At 54.3% G+C, this 16,006-nt stretch overlaps 1 protein-coding gene across 3 annotated transcripts in view; it reads right to left on the bottom strand.

Annotated features, from left to right (window-relative positions):
• Positions 1 to 16,006, bottom strand: part of ERI3 (ERI1 exoribonuclease family member 3) — a 138,003-nt gene that overhangs the window by 25,528 nt on the left and 96,469 nt on the right. For all 3 annotated transcript variants that reach the window (XM_082052442.1, XM_082052443.1, XM_082052444.1), the window contains exon 7: positions 12,560 to 12,659. In XM_082052442.1, the coding sequence (XP_081908568.1) occupies positions 12,560 to 12,659 (100 nt within the window). The remainder of the gene's footprint in view (positions 1 to 12,559; positions 12,660 to 16,006) is intronic.

The raw sequence follows: 16,006 nt of genomic DNA, 5'->3' as shown, positions 1-16,006 counted from the left end.
TCTCATTAGGAGACTGCTCTGGATGGGAGCGCAGAGGCAAAGCCGTTGCCTCTCTTTTCTGCTCCCTCTCTGCCTCTCTTGGCTGTTATACATGTACTTCTGGAGGGGGAGAGCACTAGCAGAGGGCTTTGTGGGTATTGGAGATGGCCCCGCTGCCAAGCCCTGAGTCCCCTGGGCATGCAAATAAAGCCAAATCGCCGGTTCTTGGTCAAAACCACACAGGCAGGACACATAGGGTACCTGTCCCTGGTGCGCTGTGCTGGGCCGCTGGCCCCGGGGAGCTGCAGCTGATGGTGAGTGGGTTTCTGAGCACGATGCTGGTGCTGTGCGCTCTGCAGAACCAGGGGCCGCGTGCTGCCCGCCACGGGCTCACCCCACACACAGAGCCCCAGGAAGGGTCCCGGGGTGGCAGTGCAGGGGCACGGGTCCCCTGCCCGCTGGGGACAATATTCAAGAAGCCATTGGAAAACGCCCTCAGACACATGGTGTGAATTTTGGGGTTGTCCTTTGCAGGGACAGCAGTTGGACTCCACGATCCTTGTGGGTCCTTTCCAACTCAGGGCATCCTATGACTCTATGGCATGCATGCCCCAGGCCCCCTGCACATTACAGGTCTACATGTAATTAACAGCAAGGCTAACTACAGCAGGAAAATTTAGCCAGGACTACTGGGTGTTCTCCATCATTGCGGGGTTTTGCATTGCGTCACCAGGTAGGGGTTTTTCTACGGTTAAAGACCAAGGGGAATGAGGTGGGATGCTCCTGCAGTCCACCCAGCTCAACAGCCCAGGCCCATGATTGCGCTGCATCTCTGGTCCACTACCTGGCCAAAACTGGATCAGAGCTCTCAAGCCCCTGCTTCATGCCTTTCCCTCAGAGACCTCCGAGCACGCAGGACAGACAAGTCAGACCACGGCACTGGACACAGCAGCTCAGTCCCAGACATGTGGACCAGTGGGATCACCACCGGCAATGACCATGACTCTCTCCTCCTGCCTCCCCTCCTGGTCCTGCACACGGGCAGCACCCAGTTCAGGGCCCAGGCTGCTCAGAGCTGCTCAGGCTCTCGCTGGGTTTGAAGAACCCAGCTTCCAAGCTGGAGCAGGATTGCTCAGGACTCTCGGGGACAGAGGGAACACAGCCGGAGCTTGGGCAGTTAATGGCACAGTCGGGATCAGCCCGTGCAGTGGCAGCTGCGGCTTTGGGAAGAACCTCATGCTATGGAGGACGAAAAGGAGAGCAGATCCCCTCTGATCCCACTGCAGACCCACAAAGCGAGCGAGGCCACACTGGGAAAGGGCAGCAGTTTGGCTGGCGCAGCCCTCCCTTCCAGCCAGAGCCCCTTGTCCTGGGCTTTCAACACATGAGCAACTTGGGAGCCGGGGAATTACACCGATCTGTGTAAGGACAGGGAAAAAAAGCACCGGACAGATTTTTGATGGTTCATTGCCCATCTTCCCCACCCAGCAGCATCTTCCCCATCCAGGCCTCATGCTTGCATCCTCCGCTGAGTTATACCAGCTATTAACACACTCCAAGTTCATTATCTTAAACAGGCCACTCAGGACGCGGGGCAGCGATCCTTAAACCAATTAACGCGATCCTTTGATTTCAGGGGAGAACACAGAGGGGACTGTCAGTGTGGCGAGCCGGGAGTTACGGGTCAGAGCCCCTCAGCGCTGGGGTGCCCCTTAGCTCTGAACACGGGGTGGAGGCCGGCGGGCGGCTGCCAGACCCGGCTCTGTCAGAGCCCTTCCCCGCAGCCTCAGTTCTTCCCGGGCACCGGGGCGAGTGAAGGAAAGCAGCACCATGATGCTTAATGAGGCTTTGGATGCCAAAAGAGCCCCTGTCACGCCGTGCCCGGGTCGGGGCTGTCAGGAGGAGGGTGGTACCACGTTGCAGGGACGGCCATGGCACTGGCGATGCTCGGCCTGAGGCCCACGGACACCCTGGGGAGCCGAGGGCAGCATCACCCCACAGTCCAACACTTTCTTTCTTTCTTTGCTTGGCCGTTTTTTAAGGCAGAAGTTCTCTCTTAGCGAAGTCTTTCAGGGGAGGTAGAGAGAGAGTAGGAAGCCAAAGAGAATCGTCTTGCTAGTCAAAGCCTTTAACAACTATTTTTAATATCAGGCAGAGGAGCAGGATTTTGAAATGAAACAGCCGGTGCCTCTTTGATGGGCGAGCTATAGATCTTGAAACAAGGTCCATTCCCTCCTCCTTCACTAACTAACAGCCATATTTCTCTCATTAAAGACAATCTGGCTGTATTTTCAAACTTCTTAACAAGGCGATCACCGTAATTTGAGATTTCTATTATCCATGCTCCTATTACAGCAGTCTTTTAAGCAGCTAGCCTTTTTTTTGCTTTCTTTCCCCGACTTTATCTCTCCCCTCAAACTGCCATCAGTGGTAATGACGTGCAGGAAACAAGAGCGCCAAGAACCATCTCTTTTTTTCCCCTTCTTTTTGGTACTAGGTTGTGTGGGGCCAGCAATAAGGAATAAAATAAAAAGAGAAATGAAGTTTGGTTATCTCTTATCTGGAGTTTGGTTTTTAATCCGCCCAGAAGCACAAATGAAGCCAATGCGGTACCTTATCTCCCCCGCCGATCACGGGCCCCCTCCCCAAAGACCCCCATGTCTCTCCCCTTCCCAAAGGCGCCTGGCCACAGCCCCCTCCCTGCCCCATTAGTCCTTCACTGGGCTCTGCCAGATGGATGCAATTTGCATAATATCACCGGCGGAGGCTGGCAGATCAACCGGGGTCAGGCTCTGACATCTCCAGCACAGTCTATCTCCAAGTGCTAATTTGGACTGCATTGATCTCTCTTTCTGATTTCTTTGTCATTTACGTCTGCAACGGTTTGACAGGAGATACAGAGACAGACAAGGGGGGAAAAGAGAGAGGGGGGGGAAGAAGAGGAGAGAAACAAAGATTGTAGTTACAGATGTCTTTAAGGGAAAAAACAGATTAATCCAAGGACTCCTCTGAGGGTCGCAGCTTTGAAACATCCTAATTATCCTATTCTTATGAATTCCTGTACAGACTTAGAGGGGGGTCTTGTCAGGGAACTCAGGGGAATGCAAACTTGTTAAATTACGGTGGAGTCTCTCCTGCTGGCTGCTACCCCTTCCCCTCCTGCACCTTGCCATCGTTTCTCATTAGGTGAAGCAGGGCAGCTGTAAACGCAGCGTCCCTCACTGACACGGCCTTCCCTCCATACCTCTGCCACCACTCTCGTTAAAGGCCGCGCTTCAGTAAAACTTGGGCAGAAACCTCTCCTCCTTGCAGAGGGGACCACGGTGCCCCCAGCCCTGCACTGCCCAGGGAGCTGGGACAACGTGGGTGCCCGACCCCTGGGGACAAAGGCAAACCTGAGAGGGACAGCAGCATCCTTGTGGTCCCCAGGGATGCAGGTGCAGAAGGGCAGGTTTGAGGACACATTGCTGTTGCAGGACAGCATGATGTTAGAAGACACCTTCTACCAGAGTTTGCTGTACAGCAGGGCAGGCAATCCGTGCTCTCAATTAAGATGTTTATGTTCATTAACAGGAAACTCTTCCCATCCTCACAGGTCAGGGAAGACGCACTACCATTTAGCCTCGTCTGGGACGCATCGCACAGACACCAAGGCACCAAAAGAATCCATAGGGAAATCAAAACGTCACTCGGTGTTTTACGTCGCTACTTTCTAAAAAAAGATCTCTAGAAAGTTAATGTTCTTCTAAGGCCTCTCACGTAACACGTGTCTCACTGTGTTGGAGGATGCCTCATGGTGCATGGGAAGCGCTGCTTGTTAGAGGGGCTGGAGAGCAAGTGCTAGCAAAGATGTTTTACCTGCCCAGCACAACAGTGCAAGGGTTGTTTCAACAGTGTGGGGGGGAATATTTTGCAAGACTCAGTGACAGGACATATATCCAACAGTGGGATGGGTCCAAGGCAGTGCACGGGTCTCTATAGTACAGATTAGTTCATGTCTGCATGATCCTGGGTTTGGGAATGGCCGATTGGTAAGATGGAGCACACATAGTAGATTCACAGAACCATTTATGTTGGAAAAGACCTTTAAGATCATCGAGTCAAACTGTTAACCTAATACTGCCAACTCCACCACTAAATCATGTCCCCAGGAGCCACATCTACATGTCTTTTAAACGCCTCCAGGGATGGTGACTCAAGCACTTCCCTGGGCAGCCTGTTCCAATGCCTGACAACTCTTTCTGCAAAGGAATTTTTCCTAATATCCAACCTAAACCTCTCCTGGTGCAACTTGAAGCCATTTCCTCTTGTCTCATCACTTACCTGGGAAAAGAGACTGACACCCACCTCACTACAACCTCCTTTCAGGTAGTTGTAGACAGCGATAATCTCCCCTCAGGCTCCTTTTCTCCAGGCTAAACAGCCCCAGTTCCCTCAGCTGCTCCTCATAAGATGTGTTCTCCAGACCCCTCATCAGCTTCATTGCCCTTCTCTGAACTCTCTCCAGCACCTCAATGTCTTTCCTGTAGCGAGAAGCCCAAAACTGAAGATAAGATTCGAGGTGGAACCTCACCAGTGCCCAGTACAGGGGAACGGTCACTGCCCTGGTCCTGCTGGCCACACTACTCCTGATACAAGCCAGGATGCTGGTGGCCTTTTTGGCCACCCTGGCACATGGTGCTGTCACCAGGACCCCCAGATCCTTTTCTGTCTGGCAGCTTTCAAGCCACTCTTCCCCGAGCCTGTAGTGCTGCCTGGGGCTGTTGTGACCCAAGTGCAGCACCCAGTACTTGGCCTTGTTGAACCTCATACAATTTGCCTTGGCCCAACAATCCTGCCGGTCCAGATCCCTCTGTATGGCCCTCCTACCCTCAAGCAGATCAACACTCCCACCCAACTTGGTGTCATCTGCAAACTTACTGAGGGTGCACTGATCCCCTGGTCCAATCTGCTCTTCTTCCCAAGAGAGACAGTCTAAAAGCAGAAGCCGGTGGAAGGGCGCTCTAGCAGCAGCCATGCTGAAGGTCTGCTCCAGGACAACGCCAGTGCTGTCTTGGGGAACAGCCACGTCTGGTGCTTGAGATGCACCTACCCCAATCTGCAGCTGGGCCCCCAGGCACCGCGGCACTGCGAACAGCAGACAATCCAAAATCCCTCTTAAACCTTCAGCCTGCCACTGGTGCTGCAAACACCCCAACCAAATGGGCACCGCCGCCGCCTGCCCTGGGGCTGGGAGGAGCGCAAGCAGCACCTTGACTTTTCTCAGGCAGCCAAAGCTCTGCAGCGCATCTCACCCCCCCCTCCAAAGGCCACTCTCTTTGGGGACCAGGAGCCCTCAGGCGAGGGGCAAGATGTGAGGAACCCATCACACCCCCGGGATGGAGCAGGGTCGGGTGGGCGCGCGTGTCCCCACCCCAGTGGGTGCACAACCGACTTTGGGCAGGGTAGGACGGGGGTGAGTGCAGTCAACACAAACACTCAATCATCCTTCCTTTCTTTCTTCTGTGCCTCTTTTGTTAACTGCAGGAAACAGCTGAAAGACCTTGAGTTTCCCATTGTAGCATGTATGGGAACAGAGCTGCAGTGATCAGAACATACCCCCCGCTGCTCCTGGGGAAAAAGGGAGAGCAGAATCCTTTCTAAAAAGGGTTTACGATTAGAAGAGTGTTCTGTCACTCTGGCACGCAGTAATCCACTGCGCCACCAAGTCCCTTCAGAGAGATGTCGAAAACTTAAATGACTGAAAGCAAAAGAGCCCCGGCTCAGGTTCCCAGGCAGCCAGACATCCTAATTATCTTTAGATCCACTCCCACATGGAGGGGAGAGAGCATACAAGAGTAAAAAAAAAAAAAAAAAAGGGAAAAGAAAAGAAAAAGAAAGAGGAAAAAAAAGACTGTCACATTGCTTTTTTCTTTTTTTAAAAGCTCGTCTCCGCTCACTGCTTTTCCAGCTGTGACACCTCTCACGGTAGTTAATTAGAATCATGTCACCACGTTAATGTGCTCTGACTGGACTCTGACAGACGCGTGTCCTCTAACCGGCCACCCCTTCCTCCCCGCCCCTCCTCAGGATGCACGGCCCGTACTTGTGGCAGCACCCTTGTCCCCCTCCTGCTGCCCTGTCCCCATGGTCCGGGGTGCCCGGAGTGGCTGGTCGGTCCCTGCACCCTCCTCCCTGGGTGCCGGGACACGCTGCCTGGCCGCGACACCCGGCACGCAGCCGTTCCACCTGTTCTGGATCCGCCTGACCTTTACAAGTGCTAATTCAAAATGACACTGCTCATTTGATGACATTTCTGATGATTTTTACTTAAGTCTCTTTTAATTATTTAACTTGGAGTCTTTCCCCTTCTGCCTTGGGCTGGGTCTGCTGTGTGCGGGGCAGTGGCCCCGAGGCAGCCCTGTGCTCTGCTCTTGCTCTTGGCATCCCTTGGCAAAAAGACAGTGCGGTGCAAATGGCACTGTCCCCAGGCACAGACCAGCTGGGTGCCACCGCTGCTGAGAAACCAAGAGCCAAAGAAGAACGGGGTGTGCCAGCTCTGGGTGAGTGCAGGGTCCCTCTCCAAGACAGTTCCCTGGGAGGGATGGGGAGGGCGAGACTGGCTCTGCCAGTCAGGGCCACTTGGGATCAGATAAAAAGTGGTCAAAACAAACGAAAGGGAGTTTCACAGAACGCTGTCACTGTCCCCTTGTTACCCCTTCCCCACTGCAGAGGAGGCAGGGGGACACCAAGGGTGACCACAGATCACACAGGTGCTGGGGGCTGCAGGCTTCCCTGCAGCCAGCGAAACGAAAAAGGGGAAAGGGAAAACAGGCAAGAATGAGAGGAGGCTGAAATAAAGCCAGCAAGCTGCCAGAACCACAGGCTTCCAGGACCAAAAGCTCCCAGCACCTTACAGGGCAAGGCGAAGCCTCATCAGCCCCTGCTGAGCTCCCGCGGGGAGAGCCGCGCTGACAGCCAAAGGCACCCGTGACGGCGGGTGGCCTGTCCCCTGCCACCACGCTCGGCGAGCGCGGCCCCCGCCGCCCTCTCCTCAATGTCAGCGCGGAGAGCAGCCCGGGCCCGAGCAGGCAGAGCGGTGCGGGGAGGGGACGGCTCCGGCGGGCAGAGTCACCCCGGCAGCGCTGGCCCGGCTCCCCGCCGCGGTGGCAGCTCGCGGTAGTTAATTAGAATCGTGTCACTAAGTAAATGCGCTCTGACTGGACTCTGACAGCCGCTCACCTATGACACTGGGGGCCAGGAGACAATCCACATCAAACTACTGCAGTGTGACCCTTTTAACACAAAGAGTAAACTCACTGCACATCGAGTTGAAGCTCATTAAAACTGTCTACTCTGCGAGCATCCCATTAACCTCGCTGTTAAAAAACACGCAATTCCTCTTCTTCTTTCCGAGGCCTAATTAATGCTCCGGATCAGGAACAATATCACACCCTAACCTTCCAAGATTTCCAATCAGTAAATGAAAAGAGGGAGATGGGGCTGGGAAGGCAGGGTGGCTTGCGGGGCTGCTCACCGCATGGGCCGCTGACCTGCCCATAGGGTTTGTCCATGGGGGAGCACAGCACAGGGACCACGGGCATGGGGGTGACGGTGACCCCGCGTTAGGAGGCTCACGGGATTACACCAGTTGGGGTAAAACAGCCCAGCAAGGGCATCGTGTTGAGACGGGCGCTAATACGGGACCAGATCTCCTGGTCGCCTGGGATGGGCGCTGCGGGTTCGTTAGCAAGAGGCACAGCAGCCTGGCTGCCCTCTTCCCCCGAAAAAGAAAGAAACAAACAAACAAACAAACCACGCACTGAGAACTAAACTGAAAAGCATAATAATCTGCGTGCTAAAGTCTAAACTTTAAAGAATCAATTAAATTCAATTAGATTAAAAAAAGACCAGTAGCAAGGGGTAACATGATGTTTTCAAGACAGTCAATGCACTGGAGGTGGAAGGAGAGATGACAAATCACAAACTAACTTTCCCAGCAGCAGCTACTTCTGCAGATTTGGACCCTTCTTCCTTTTTTCAGTGTATTTTCAGTTCAATAACTGGCTCGTTCAGAGCTGAGAGACAAAAAAGGACTAAAAATCAGAAGGTGTGCCTTTTATCATTTCCCTAATCAGGGAAACAAAAAAACCAACAAACTAACCTGGGAGAGCATGAAATGTGCTAATTCTAAAATCTTGAAAGGTGGTTTCAAGAAACAATCCTTCAGCTCACCCATCGCTTCTCGCTTTGGCTTCATGCACCAGGTGTTTTCAACTAAAAACTACTCTGAAATTTAGTTTCCCTTCTGTATTGAGTATATGCAGTGCAAACAGGATTTTACTAATAAAAACAATTCAAATTACTGCTGAAGTAGTTTAGCATGGCATTCTGATTTTCATCCAACAGCATCACAACTCAAACAATGAGTAACAATTTCATCACCACCTCCTTAATAACAAATAGTTATTCACCTTTTTTTCTAATGTAACAAATATCTAAAAACTAAGACTAACGGCATATTATATTACATAATGGATCAAAATAAATGAAGCAAATACAGGACATTCAGTGAATAAAAGAATAACCAGATTTAATAATTGAGTGGTGGTAGGGAAGGCTGCACTTAGTTAAATAGGTACTGATCACTAAAACTTGACCTTTTTCAGGGAAACCGATGAGAACAAAACAAAACAAGAAATGCAAAAGATGATAGAAAAAAATCAATTACTGGATCCAGGTGCCCTGCTGCCGCATCTAAATCACAACTAAAGCCTGGGATTTTAATCCTTCTGATTTACATCAGTTTCTGAGACTCAGTGGAGACACCCCAATGCAAGAACACGGCTCTGCTGGTGTGGAGCCCGTGAGCACTGGGCTTTGTGGAACAGAGACAAGACCCCATTACAAGCTGCAGCTCTCTTTTGGCAAGCAGCACCTCAAACACGTTTTAACAACTGCAACGTGCACAAGTCCGTTAGATGAGTAACTTCTTGGCAAGACTCAACTTCATTTTGTTGAGGGCCAAGAAAACGCCACACAAAAAGAAGTTCTTCACTCCAAGATCCTACAGCCCCTGCTAGAGCTGATGCACGTTTAATGCACGTTTGAGGAGAGATGGAAGATGCAGAAAAAAGTCCTCTCTGGTCCTCAGAGCCACATTCAGCACAGAGGGAATCCTTAGAGCTGAAATACCAACCCAAGGGAGGGAAGGAAGGAAGGAAGGAAGGAAGGGAGGGAGGGAGGGAGGGAGGGAGGGAGGAAGGAAGGAAGGAAGGAAGGAAGGAAGGAAGGAAGGAAGGAAGGAAGGAAGGAAGGAAGGAAGGAAGGAAGGAAGGAAGGAAGGAAGGAAGGAAGGAAGGAAGGAAGGAAGGAAGAGGTTTCTCTCCCCCTTTGCACCCACCCCATCTTCCACAGATTTCCTGCACCCTTATTCTCTGGAACAGGACTTTCCTACCTCCTTATTCTGCCCGGCACATGTCAGCATGCTGAAATACTGACATTTCCCCCCTTCCTTTACCTTTCCCCTCCCAAGAAAACTGCACCAGACCTGCACCCATCCCACCCCAAGGCAGCTGTATTTCAGTGTATGCAAAGACACTTTGGTGTGTTTAATGACACAAAACACTTTTCTAAGCCCTCGACAAGACGTGCAGCTCACTTGCTCGTGAGTAGAAACCAGATGAAAGCTAGAACGCGAGCCCTGTTCGGCAGTTTGCTGCTGGGTATGACCCGCTGTATGTCACGGGGATGTGGTTTGAGACACCACTGTGCCCTGAGAAAGGTGAAGTTCCCATCCAGAATTTGGCCTCGGCCGTGCAGGATGTCGAGTGCCCTGAACTCCCCGGATTTTGAACAAGACAAAGGAAAGGATGAAGTACGGAGCGGAACTGGTCCCAGAGCATGTCAAGTGCAGGGATTTGGAGCTGATATCTGCTGAGCCAGTGAATCAGAGAGTGATTTGAAAACAAAGCAATACACGACCGATCAGGCGAGACAGCAAAATTCCTTGCAAATTGTTTGCAAAAACAAGGGGCCATCCACTGCAATTTTTCTGTCAGATTTGAAGGGAAATATCCATGTTGCATGTCCCTGCATAAGCAAGCAGAGGTTTCACAGGACTGTGTGAAACACCCTAGAATGCTCCCCATGCTGTCAGGATAGGGGCCATGCGGAGGCTCTGCTGCACAGCACGGTGCTCCTGAAACCCCTGTGGCTGGTGAACGTGTTGCCTTTGGTTTGCAGACTTTTGGACATCAGCAACCCACAATGGCCATGAAAATCAGAGGCTGACCCTGGTTACACCCACCTCAGGCTCCTTTCAGCAGGGAGTGAAGGGGAGGGCAGCACCGGGCAGGGAAACGGGTGGCTTCTCTCAGCCCTGGAGCAAGAGTAGTCGAGAGCATGAAGAAGGAGAGTGGTATGGACTGCTCAGGTCACAGTGTGACCATCAGCAATTGTCCCAGTCACAGTATCACAGTATCACAGTATGTTTGGGATCGGAAGGGACCTCAAAAGATGATCTAGTCCAATCCCCCTGCTGGAGCAGGAACGCCTGGGTGAGGTCGCACAGGAACATGTCCAGGTGGGTTTGAATGTCTCCAGAGAAGGAGACTCCACAACCCCCCTGGGCAGCCTGTTCCAGTGTCTGTCACCCTCACTGAGAAGAAGTTCTTTCTCAAATTTAAGTGGAACCTCTTGTGTTGCAGCTTGATCCCATTACCCCTTGTCCTATCATTGTTTGCCACTGAGAAGAGCCTGGCTCCATCCTCATGGCACTCACCCTTTATATATTTATAAACATTAATAAGGTCACCCTCAGTCTCCTCTTCTCCAAACTAAAGAGACCCAGCTCCCTCAGCCTTCCTTCATAAGGGAGATGCTCCACTCCCTTAATCATCTTCGTTGTCCTACGCTGGACCCAGTGGCTGATCTAGGAGGGGACAAGGCTGTATAGGAATGGCACCTGCTCCAGGATGAGACAGCAGAGCTGGACCAAAGGACGCCAGTCCAGCCTATCTCTGCAGTGAGAAGCGCCTCCTTGGCTCCTGGCCTGGGGACCTCTTGGGCTGTCACTAGAGCCAACGCTTGATCCATGATTAGGACCTGAAAATCCAGCAGGCTGGGAAATGAAGAGGCCAGGAGTCCATGAGGGTGGTGCCCTGACAAAACGCCAGGCAAGGCATGTTTCCAGACACCAGCATCGCCTGGGGCCTTCTCCCAGGAGGGAGAAACGGAGAAGCATTTGGCAGAAATGAAGTAGCTAAACTCTCCTAAAGGATTGGACCGGGAAGGGACATGAGCATCTCTCTGACTCCATAAAGCAGAGACACCTGTGCATAAACAAAATGAGGGAAGACGAGGCAAAACCCAACCCTGTATCCCCCAGGAGACCCTAGGAAAGCCCCAAGTCCCCAGAGCAGAACACACACACACAGCTCCTGCAGTCCCCGCTCCCTCCCTGTGATCCTCTCAACACAGCACACAAGCAAGGCAAATCTGCTCCCAGGCAAGGAAGCAAATTTTAATGCTACCTCTGTCAATAATGCAACCAGATCCATAGTTCAAAAGGAGCTTGCTAATTAAAAGCTGGTGAGCTTTAAATAATTCATCTCCTTAACTTGGATTGATTGGAGAGTTTAATGGTTAAAGTCTTGAAACGATATTAAACAGCTTCCTCAAGGCCCAGGTAGCCGGTGACTTTTCCAAGTAAATCTTACCTCCTTTCAAACTTTAATGCTCACAAGTCACCGTGGATGAAGGGCTGGGAGTCAGAGGGAACACCTGACTACCGGTCTCCAAGAGATGATCCAGCGCCCCACACAGACACACGACAGGCAAGAGAGATGCAGCCCTGAATTACAGCCCTGCCTACAGCCCAGTAAATCCCAGCTGCTGCTCCAGCTCTGTGCCCCCAGCCTTAAGCAGCAGGCAGATACATGGCCTCAGTATCTCGGGCCAGGTCTCCATCCTCGTATCACTTTGATCCCTGGTGTGGAGGAGCTAAGCGAAACGCGAAGCTCTGCCACTGTGCATGGTAGTCTCAGGTGTTTATCTTCGGGCAGGCTGAGGGACCATGAAACTCATCACACATGTGAGCAAATTCTCCAGCTGGAGCCACACATCTTCACCCTGCAGCGTGTTTCCAGCCAGTGCCCGAGGCTGTGCTGCCTGGCAGAGCCTACTTTCCAAGGGCCAATGCAGCATCCAGAGCAGCTGGAGGCCTGGCCTGGCAGGGAGAACATCCCACCCAGCCCAGGGACCCCTGCCCTGCGCTCCAGGCACCGCACAAGCCCTGGTGCTGCCCACGTCCACCCCCAGCCCGAGTGCTGCCAGAGTGACCAAAGGGAGGAGCGGTTCTGCAGCCAGAGGGATGGGCGGGTGTACTTGGCACACTGGGATGTGCCAAGAACAGAGAGCTCATCCCAAGTCCCCACCCTGCCCTGACACATCTTTGTCCCTTCCACCAGCCAGAGGCCCCGCAGCTCTTTGGCTGGCTCTTGGCTCCCCAGCCTGGACCAGCTCTCGGAGCTGAGGCACGTCCCAGCAGCCTGGAGCAGCAGCCGTGGGGACAGGAAAGGCGCGGGGCGGCATCACTCACCTATCCCGCTGTGAGGCCTCCCTATGTGCTGTAGGTTCAGTCCTTTGTTCATGTCTAAGAGCCCGTTCTTTGGCCAACTCCCCATGGCAAAGCTGTATGCCTGGAAGAGAGAAGCAGAGGGTCAGAGCAGTTGCACAGCCCACGCGCAGACCCGTTTTTGGGGGAGAACCTCGCTGCCAGCTGTGCTCGCCTAGGCCTGGCTGCTCCCGGGGCCGGCGTGGGTCTGCGTTCGCTGTGTTCAGTGCGGACGCGGGCACCGCTCTCACAGCAGTTCTGGAGTCACCTGCACAAAGCACCCTCACCCTGGTCTGTCCCACCTGATGCTCCTCAGAGAAGAGGTGACAAGGGCCTGTCCCCAAGCCTTGTACAGGTGACAACCCTCACGGGGTTTGCTGGGCACCGTGCCAGATTGGCATCACCTGAGGCCACCGTTGCCATGCTGGAGCAAGCTGGGAGCTGCGAGTTCCTCCCACTTGTTCCTGGGTTGCTCCAACATCATCCCCCCATTCCTGCTTCACCAAGGATGGGGTTGGCAGCACAAGTCAAGGGAATTTGGAAAGGAGTGCCAGTGACCAGGATGGCCTGGCCAGAAGCCCCCTTGCTGTCCAACAAGCACGGTTCTCCCAGCCTTCCCTCTCCTGTCCATCCAGTTGCCTCAGGGCTCTCCATCACCGGGAGAAACCCACTGGGAGCCAGCACTGCCCGCCCCATGGCACAGAGCCCGCAGCCTGGCCGGAGGGGCTGCTCCATCCCTGCCGCGGCCCCGGGCAGGGCTCCCAGCAAGAGCGAGGCAGCCGGCAACCCGAGCGGCACAGAAACCCACCAGACAACGCAAACGTGAAAGCAGCCAGGCCCCCGTGTCACACGCACGGCTGTAATTACAGCCTGACAGCCACGTATCTTCTTCATCTTGAGGAATTAAGCTCGGCGCCGCATTGTGAGCAGTAAGAAGGGCGCACGGGCTTAGCGTCGCTCACGCCGGCGCTATCTCTGCTGCCGTGAGGGCCATTGTCCCCAGATGAGATCAGGTCAATCCAGCAGCCCCTATCTCCCTCCTGCAGCGGGGATCATCGCTCGCCGCGGCCACGGCGCAGCAGGGCACTGCCGACACCCTCTGCAGGCTGCAAACGCCGCGGGAGATGCTCTCTGCAGTGGGAAATGGGTTGAACAGGGCGAGGGGAGCTTAGCGGTCCCCCTGCCACCCCACCAGCCCCCGCCTGTCACCGGGACCTGCTGCTGGTCCCTCTGCCCCTGCTACCTGCTGCTCTGCCCAGCGTGGGCAGGGTTGGCCCCCACCACTGGCATCCCCCTGGGAGCAACGGGGCTTCGGGGAGTTAATTTATTACTGCCCTACGCAACCATTCATGCTGCTTTGTTACTCCTGCCTTAGCAAAACAGAGGGCTCCACAGATAATTAATAGACAGCATTGCTAATCCTGTTGGGAGATGATTAGCAATTAAAACTCCTAATTAAGTCTATGCATAATTCACTGAACTTACACTTTGTGTACACAACGGGGAGGTTTCCTTTGCCTTCAACAAACATGCTCTGGGATCTCTATGGCCATGGCTGGGATGGAGGCTGGCCAGCTGCGGGGCAGGGGGGAGCTGGGGAGTTGGGGTGCAGGATGGGACCCCCCCACCCACCTGCTGGGTGGCTCTGGGGGATGGCGGCAGCAGCTCTGCATGTGGCTCCCTCTCCTGGGCTCCGTCCCAAAGAGCAAGCCCAGGTGCACCACAGGAAGGTCCCCACACTCAGCACCAGCTGATCCAGGCCTGGTGTCAATGGCAGCGGGGGGCAACCCTGGGGAAGGGGTGTCACCGCACACTTTGAGGGAGAACGCGAAGGATGGGGAGGGAGCAGGGCTGTCCCCACACCGGAGCAAGGCAGGCTCTGAGCTTTCACATCACAGGCTGCCTTCCCAGCCCAGACACATCCCTCGGATCCCGGGAAAGCCTCAGGGGCAGCTCTGGAAAGCTCCTGGCAGCTGGGCACCAGTGCCAACCCCGCCTGCCTCCCCTGGCCCCGCAGCAGCGGTCAGTGCGTGCCCTGGCTCCGGGATCAGCACTGGGCCCATCTCTACATCGCTATTTGCTTTCCTAACCAAGGTCATTCAGAACAGCAGCAATACCTGAGCAAACTAGCTAAGCAGCCGGGGTGGAAGCTGGCCTGACCACTGAAGGTCAAGTGTGCACTTATGCATATTCAAAGCTGCTTGCTGGATCGATCGGGTTTTAATTGTTTTTCCTGGGGTTTTGGAAGGAAGTGCCAGGGGCATTGATCAGTCCCAGACGAGGCCGCTCGCACTTGGGGGCTGGCAGGGACCGTCACTTTGCTGCATGCAGCGGGAAATGCAGGCAGAGGTGACGGCAGGGCAGGGGACAGGCCAGGCAGCCCACACGGGAGGAGGAGCCATCGCTGGGCTGCATTGGAAAACAAAGTTTTTCAATTAAAATTGGCAATTCTGAGCCGCCTGCCGGCAGCAGCCACGCAATCAAGAGTGAGGAGCTTTGCTGTTTAATATTTAAAGACAACGTTTAATCTTTAAACAGGAAAGTTCTTCTTCTGACTGTTAAAGCGAGGCGAGAAGTGCTGGAGGCTCCACAGGGCAGGGCTCCCCAGCCCGCCGGGGTGGCTGTGGCCCCCGGATCACCAGAGCCGCCGGGAAACCGGTGCCAACGCAGCCATCAGCAAACCGGTGCCAACGCAGCCACCAGCAAACCGGTGCCAATGCAGCCATCAGCAAACCGGTGCCAACGCAGCCACCGGCAAACCGGTGCCATCGCAGCCACCAGCAAACCGGTGCCATCGCAGCCACCAGCAAACCGGTGCCAACGCAGCCACCAGCAAACCGGTGCCAACGCAGCCACCAGCAAACCGGTGCCATCGCAGCCACCGGCAAACCGGTGCCAATGCAGCCACCGGCAAACCGGTGCCATCGCAGCCACCAGCAAACCGGTGCCATCGCAGCCACCAGCAAACCAGTGCCATCGCAGCCACCGGCAAACCGGTACCAACGCAGACACCAGCAAACCGGTGCCATCGCAGCCGCCGGCAAACCGGTGCCATCGCAGCCACCGGCAAACCGGTGCCATCGCAGCCGCCGGCAAACCGGTGCCATCGCAGCCGCCGGCAAACCGGTGCCATCGCAGCCGCTCTTCTGCTGGCTGCTCCATCCCTCCAGCCCCGCACGGCTACTGGCAGTGGCACAGATCCCTGCCCCTTCAGTGCTTATCCCTACAGCAAACTGTGACAAAGTCTGAGGTGCCCCTGGTTTGCTCGCAAGCTGATGGATTTAAACAAATGCCATAAAAGCCTCTTTGCCAGGAATCATGTTGATTTGTCCCTCCCTCTGCTTCAGTCGCAGTGTTGCAGGGACCGGGTTGCTCCCTTCTAGGTCAGACACCAAAGCAGGGCCAGGACCCCTGGCATTTTATCTGCCTCTT

Source organism: Streptopelia decaocto, assembly GCF_964273445.1.
Source record: "Streptopelia decaocto genome assembly, chromosome: 5".
Classification (NCBI taxonomy): domain Eukaryota; kingdom Metazoa; phylum Chordata; class Aves; order Columbiformes; family Columbidae; genus Streptopelia; species Streptopelia decaocto.
Note: the sequence above shows the minus strand (reverse complement) of the source record. Positions and strands in the feature narration are given on the sequence as shown.